This window comes from Rhyacophila brunnea, unplaced genomic scaffold (genome assembly GCF_057557595.1).
Source record: "Rhyacophila brunnea isolate RB1 unplaced genomic scaffold, BYU_Rbru_1.0 scaffold_2, whole genome shotgun sequence".
NCBI classification, from domain to species: Eukaryota; Metazoa; Arthropoda; class Insecta; order Trichoptera; family Rhyacophilidae; genus Rhyacophila; species Rhyacophila brunnea.
Window position 1 is genome coordinate 20,235,150 of NW_028232859.1, and position 8,471 is coordinate 20,243,620.

General features: G+C 29.8%; 1 protein-coding gene across 1 annotated transcript in view; it reads left to right on the forward strand.

The window, feature by feature from the left end:
* Positions 1-7,815, forward strand: part of LOC147072018 (protein rolling stone-like) — a 79,579-nt gene extending 71,764 nt beyond the window's left edge. Inside the window, exon 6 of the mRNA XM_085946751.1 lies at positions 365-7,815. Coding sequence (XP_085802877.1) covers positions 365-605 — 241 coding nt within the window. The 3' untranslated portion in view covers positions 606-7,815. The remainder of the gene's footprint in view (positions 1-364) is intronic.
* Positions 7,816-8,471: the final 656 nt, after the last annotated feature.

Genomic DNA, 8,471 nt, shown 5'->3' on the forward strand with positions numbered 1-8,471 from the left:
ACATTATAAAAAAAAATATTTTTTAAATCAAACAAAAAAAAACATCTTACACATTCACTGCTGACCAGTTAATCACGAATTAATTACCTCATTTAATTATCATGCTAATAGTATCTAATGGCCATCTAATGGCTACGCGCCTAGCGCGTCTTTAGCAGTGAAAGACTTAAATGGTCGTTTATTAAGTTTTCTCTGATGTTCTTATTGAAAAGATTTTTGAATAATTCATAGTTTTAATATATTTAAAAACACCATTTTTTATAAACAAATAATATATATTAATTTGAAATGTAATTAATATAATTTCTTTCCATTAAAAATTCACAAAAATGATTAGGTAACAGTTATATATTTTTATTTTCAGAGACGGGAATTCGTACATCTATAAATCAATGGATTGGAGCGAGCCTGGAAAATCGATGATTTTCGTGGTTTTGTGTATAACTACTTTAGCAATAGTTCACTGCCTTGTCTGGTCAATGGTGAGACTGCGATGCTGGATAGCACGCTCAAGAAAATCACATGCACCTCTACCGATTCCTTCATTAACTCTTTCTCTACAAGAGAAACCAATTATGATCGACATCTGTGAAGAACATCAATAAATAGAAACTAAACAAAATTACACAACCAATACTACTTAATTCAGTGCTTAGAAAATGTTTTCTTTAAAAAATATATTGATATTAAAATATGTAATAATATCAAATTTTACGTCTTAAAATAACTATATAACATCATAACATTACTTCTTAACTTCACCGAGTATGGGTTTGAGATTTAACAAAATCTTTAACACAATTCTAAGTTTGACAGATTTGAATGTCTATGGTTACCAATCTATTGAGTAATGTTCTTAGGTGAATTTAATTTGCAGTTGGTCTTGCAGTGTTTTCTGTGTTTGAAACACAGAATGTTGGACTGGCATTATTTATTTATGGACCAAAGTAATAACTAATTTAGACTGTTCTTTTAGAAACCCGTAGTTAGGACGATTTGTTGCCATGTCAAATTAAAAAAGCATCTCTCACGAGTGCAGGGGATTTTTTATCAGTATTATGTATCGTACAGCGGCAACAAATAGTTATCTTGTATTGTAGTTTAATAAACGTGTATTATTAAGCCCATCCTACTGTCATGTTAACAAATTATGTGAAGTGAAATCGAGACAAATTTTGCATGGGAATTTACATAGACATCACTGTTATCCATTTCGATAAATAAAATAAAATAGATGTTGTATTTACAATATAATATGCTGATATTGTTAAAAAAATATAGTGGTACCGATTTCATTTTTTTATAAATAGAGCCCATAACTAGAGATTTCATTAAACCTATTATAAAACATGGATAATTTAAAAAAAGGTGGACAATTGGAAAAAATACTTGATGTTTAAAATAATACTTTTCAATGTTTTAAAAGTATGAGTATCAGTGTAGGTACTTTTATGTACAACTCTTATAAGGCGATGTTTTATAATTGATGCTAACATCCTGTGAAGTATTTTATTCTCTCAATATTTATAGAAGAAAGTGATTTTACATATTGTCACCCCGGTTCTCACTTTTAAGTGTGATTCAACAGTTCTGGGTTAATCGTGTTTGAAGATTGAATCCAATATATGTGATTTTGGCATAAACGAAAACAAGAATTCCAGGCAGCAATTACTAAAGCCGATTGATGAAATGTTGCAATCTCTACTAAATAGAGACAAAATTACACATATTTTTGATAACTTTCATTTTTCCCTCACAAATCAGAAAGGGGGTGATGATACAATATTATAACTTTGATTGCTCAATTGGACGACTGTATGCATTTATAGATCAAGCAACTTTCGTGAATTTTAAATTGTTGGCTTTAATATTAAAGAATAATTTAATTCTAAGATGAAGTTTTTATTAACAGTTTGGATTTATAACTTACTTCTTCGGATAGGTACCTTGATTTTATAATACATAGCAGGGTCCAATTATTAATAGTAATACTATCTGAGTATTCGTATTATTTATGATGGGTCCAAGATACTCGTAGCATGAATGAGTGTGAAAAGTCAAGATTGATCTAAAAATAGGTTAACTTCCTACAGCGTGTGTCTAGAATAATTTCATTTACCTATGTCCTACTGGTAATAGATAAAATTATGTGATTCTGTTATGAACTATTTCTGTTTACTTGGATTATTATTAAAAACTTATAAAAGATGATTTTTCCGTAATCACATTTTCACTTAGTTTAAATAATTTTAGTTAGTTAGTGTCCTATGTTCCTACTTGTTATTTACGGTTAATACGATATACTATCAAAATGTTGTTTAACTATTAGTACTACTCTGTATGATATTAAGAGTTGAATTAAATGCATTACATTATTATGTATTGTATGAAAAGAAGAAAAGTATTTATGTATTCTATAATAAAATAGTTAAAACAAACAGTTTGAAATAGCAGTGTCATAAATATGGTAATATAATACCTTAGACTATAGATACATCTAGACGCCACCCGTTGCATTGCTAAATGAAGCCGCGTGCCTTGCGTTTGGTTTGTGAGCGAGCCAACGCATTCGTCTACAAATGTTCGAGACCATAGACCATTTCGCTAGTGCTCGCCCAAAGTGCTCGCACTAGACGCTCAGAATTAAAAAATTATTTTCTATTTTTTTACGTTATATAGTATTTTTAAGCGGTCAAAATGCAACCATTAGATAAAGATATCCATAATTTAAGTTATTTTAAAGAAACACTAGGTCACTGATATTAAAATATATAATAACATACAAATAAATTATCACGAACATGTATCAACTTACTTATGAAACGTAATACCATCTTCTTGCTTATCAGTACGGCTACCACATTTTAAGACAACACACAGAACCATCTTTTCTACTTAATTAACCAAAAATATTTACCACTGACTTTATGTTTAACACAAAAAATATCAATTTTAGCAACACGAGCTCGCAAGTTATCGACGCTATGAGAAGCGTTTCGCCCCGATTTGATGGCGATACTTTTGGAAACTGGCTTGTAGCTAGTAGACCTTTTATCTTACTCTAGCGCGTGTAGCAGAGAATGTAAGGGTGCCGAATACTTTCTCACTCGCACTCATGCATCGTTTTTGTTCAGGCCTTGTATAATACTGTATTTCCTCGATTATAAGACACACCCTTATGTTTATATACCAATAATAAAAAATAAAAACAATATGAATATAAACTCTATTATAACAAAGTCAAGCAATCACAATTTAGTCATTGATTTACAAGAAAATATAGGATTACGATCAATTCTCCAACGACGAATATTCGCTTCACTTAATATGACAAACTTCCATCCTGAAACTCTGTTTCCGTGGTCTTCTGCATACGTATTAACTTTTCTTTTCAATACAGCATCATAATGTAGTCTTCTTGTCGACATTTTAAACGGTGATTAGGGATAAAATTTGTATTCAAACTCAAACGTGTTTAGGCAGTGGCTACTGTAACTTGACTATCTGCTCCGCTGTGCCGGACCAACTGACCCCCACTACTACTAGTAATCAGTGATGATTCATTACAACCGCATAATTTTACAGCGATTGTAAGATGCACCCCGAATTCAGAGACACCAAAATAGGATAAAACATGTCTTTTAATCGAGGAAATACGGTATATCCTTCTTTTAAAGGCTACTATAGACCGATTATAAATATTTCACATGCATGTATCGATGTAATTTTCCTAATATATAATTTATTAGTATAGTGCAGGCATGTCTAATGCATCAATCAAGGGATGGATTTTGGTTGATTGCGCCATATGCCTAAAAAAATGTAAAAATCCTGCACGTTCAGTTATAGTATGATTTCATTGTGATTTGGAAGAGGAAACATTAACCATTCTGATCTTTATATTATTAACCAGTTGTCGTGAATGTCGTTTCCGAATTAACATTAAGAAAGCTCACATGACCTCGTCATATCACTTAATAGCATCACCTATGGCCTGTCACAGAGGAGAAAGAGAATAGTATGGGAATCCCCACGTTTTAAACTGAGGCGTAATTTCCCTTTGTCTATGCTCTTTGCATAGAAGAAGTTTGACAATGAATGCAAGAAGACCAAAGTATATAAGTTTTACGAGAATGGGAAATTGAGGATTTCTTTCTAATGGTGAAAAACAAGTGTAACGTCTCAATATCCTCACCCAAATATATTACATTTATTTAAGTTAAAGAATGACAATATAAGGTAGATCACAGCCAACTTGAATTTGGACATGCCTGGTGTATGTAATATACATATTTCATCTGTTTAAATCAATACATCTTATTAAAACAAACAATATGGCTAAGTTTACTTTATTATTATTTGTCGATAATAAACATATTATTTTTGCAGCTGCTTGAACAATCTATAGAAACTAATAAAACATTACTAAGCATTTCCAAATTGATTCTATATAAATGTGTTGTTAATTGAATATTTATTGCATGAATAATTTCTAAGTTAATCTATTCGTTCACTTTGTTTAAAACAAATATTTTTTGAATACTATATTTCTTAAGAAACCACTAATTATTATTTATTTAATCAGTATAAAACTCATCTTAATTCACATTCATACTCATTATATTCATATACCTAAAAGTAAATACCTAAGCTAATTTTACTTGTAAGTCTTATCGTTGATTTTAACATTAATAAAAAAAATATAGTAGTTGCCTTAGGTTGGGTTTTTGGTGGGTAAGGATTCCAATATGGGCGTTTGGTTTAAAGATTATTTTATTAGTTTTTATAGTTGAAGATCAAGTGGATTTATTTTATTTAAATTCTAAATTAATAATTAATTAAATTGATCCGTCCGGACATAGGTACATTCAATCAAATATATTAATTTTCTGTTTATATAAACAGATATTTCAAAATACAATTTTCTATTTCTGTTTATAAATACTTGAAATATTACTAAAAAAAAACATATTTATGATATACATGCATAAATAATAATCTACCAATACTACTTATATGTCACCCATTAAAAAATGTCTCTCACAATGCGTATTCATAAAAAAAACTATGAATCCATCCGTTCTATATCTATTCAAGAAAAATCACCCAGTTCACTACATACAGTTAAAATTGGAATTTATTCAACAAAATATGATAATACAAAAATATCTTTCATTTTTACTGGATTAGGTATTGTAATTATAATAATATGACTTCTATACTTGACTAAATAGTAAGGCATGTAAGCAATTAGTGAAAGAGAGAATATTTCTAATAGCACAATTAACAATATTTTTCATTCTGTTGACAACCAATAGATATAATTTGATCAATGGACCTTTTATATAATATGAAAGCGTAGCTGAACAATGGTTACACAGACTAATAATTAAACTAGCTGCAAGTCATGTCTCCTTATTACAAATTCATTTAAAGCAATTTTCACATCTGTGCCCTGAAAATTACCTTCTAGGGCACTACTGGGATAAAAACAACTTGTCCTAAATTAATAAATTATAATATTGAGATAACATAAATCAATCACATAAAATCGCATATAACAGTTAAGTACGTAAGTTAGCAACCAAAACGAGACATCAACAGTAGGTCACGATTTTCTTTTTTATCAACAAATAATCCATTTCACATATCCGACAATATTAGTTGTTTTCAATAGTTACTAATTCAACCATACCGAAAACATTTTGGAATCGTTGTCAAAAGTTTTATTACCCACTCTATTAAATAGTAATTTAATCACTTTGTAAGATATCCAATATGACTTAAAAGAGTTATTAACACTTTACCTACCGCTTCAGCCAATGTCGCGTCCTATGGTAGCAAAGCATAACCAACTGCACACACCATAGTGGCGTGGCGTTTTTAGACATGTCAAACAAAATAAATTCAATACGCAGTGTTTACTTTAAAGATTTATCAACATATGTTTGAACACACACTCGACAAATAAATTGACAATAAAATGATTATGTCTCGCATTTTTTCATAGATGTCAGTAATTTTAAAAATTCATTTAATTTGGTTTTACTTACATAAGTTTCATTCACTCATAGATATTTTTATCTGAAATGTTTCCATATTTCGAAATCAATTTGAACGTAAATATCCACCAGTTTGCCTCTTGGTCCGCAGAGCCTAAAAATTTACTATTTGGTCCAGCTTAGGGCATGGAAAGGCTCAGATTCACCGAAACTTATTTCCCGCGGGCACTTGCACTATCATTGGGCGAAGAGTTTATATGTATACCAGATGTAATAATATTTTTAGTATGGCAAGTAAAATGGTCATATTAAAACTATCATTCCATTCTATGAATAGGTTTGTGTTTTAAAAACTTTGGAGTTTTTTTGGTACAAGTCGGTACAGCGGCAAACACATTTTGAAAATAGCCAATATACTGGATAATTTGTCAGGTTAACCTAACCTAAACTAACCCAATTGTGGCTGTATACCCCATAACCGACATGTACCGTTTTTTTTTGTTATATTGCAGTAATAACTGTATTTGGAATTAAAATATGATTAAAATAAATCAGGTGGTTGATAAGACATATAATTTTTAATTTTGCGATTAAATCATTGCCGGTATTTTGTGTACCTACTATAAACAATTTTCGCAGTAGGTAAAATGTTACTAGATCAATTATGTGGAAATAGAAATTCGATTCAAGCAAAGCCAATTTTATCATTATATTTTTGCTTCCATGTCTTGTTTATGATTCTAAAATAAGTATAGGTACCTCATGAAAGTAATTTAATATCTAAAATTTGATTGTGTAATCAGTCGTTTGTTATTGTAATGTAACTTCATGCCATACTATAAACAACACATTACAGTGGAACCCCGATTTTACATCCCTGGAATTCACATTTTCCCGCTATTTGCATGTGGTTTCTGCGGTCCCATTTCATTCCAGTACATTTAATTCCCGCCTATACATTTTTATTTCCCGCATTTTACGTCTGAAATATTCAAAATTTGATTAAAATTAAGTACATAAGTATTAAAATTTAAAATCTTATTTACTTGAATATGTTTATTCAATGCATGGCAATCATTGAAATGAATTCCAATGTATGCAATTCTATTTATAGACATGTCTGCAGTATCCATAGACTAATTATACTACAACGTTTCTAAGAACAAGGTTGCACAACGCAATTGTATTTGTTTTTTGTTGTTTTCTTTTTTACACCCGTTCAAATAATATAATAAAAAAATAAGGTTTAAGAGAAAAGGAACGCTCTTGAAAACGTAAAAGAACACAATTATTATCATTAACAATTATGGCAAACCACATTTTTGAACAAATTACGTTTTCCCTTTGTTTATGTTTTTGTCAGTCCCTTCAAAATCGTAGAATCGGTATTTTACTGTATTTGTTTCGGTTTTTAAGAAAATAATGCATTTATCCACTAAAATGTACCGTTGCATGTTATGTACCAATTATGAATTTACACAATAAGAGAGATTTAATTGATATTACACTTATCTAATTGTCTGGTGTTATGCTGATATTAGCGCCTATATTATATGTGATATTTGTTTTATGAAAAGCTTGAGCAGTCACTGCTCACGTGATTTTTGTATACTGCTAATTTCCTAATAAAAGAAATAATTGCATTTTCGAAGTTCCAGAATATTTCAACGGCTTGGCCTGCATATCACTAATGTTAAGTTATAATATTATTACAACATAAGTATTGAGCAAATATGCGACATAACTATGTATGTTTTAAGTAAGTAATCATAAGTACCAAATAGTTCTAAGAAAATAAATAAGATCAAGAGATTTTGTGGTTTTATTTAATTCAGTTGATACTTATTTCAATGCTTTTCAAGTATAAATACTTTTGTCTATATTATGTGTATATATATTGCTAAATAGGATAATTGTATTAATACTCCCATAATATTGTCATTGTGATTAACGTGTTTTGGAATCAAAAACCAAACCAAAACCTTACACAACCCACTGAAAAACAACCAAAAACCAAACGCAATATAGATAATTATTTTAAAGGTGTACAGTAGGTTGTTAGGTTTTGGTTTGGTTTGGTTTTTGGTCTCAAAAGACCTCGATCACAAAAACGATATAGAGTACCATAAAATTACTCTAAATTGTAAATATCTACCTAACCTACACATTCCTCTATCCCAAGTCTCTTTTTATGTAGGTAGGTAATTGTAAAAATTAGTTGAACAAGCTCCTTATTACTGTAACCTTATTATTTGAATTACATAATTAAAATAACTATGCGGTTTAAAAAGATACTTGAGTATCATTTGCTTCTGTACTTATAAAAACCATAACATTAAATTTATATAAATAATAATTTTACTGAAGTCTTAGTGGTTTTGCACTTGTTCAAGCCCTTAGTTTTCAAATGTCAGAATCATAGACTAGTCAGAATGTCACTTTGACAGTTGGGTACAATGTTGCCAACGC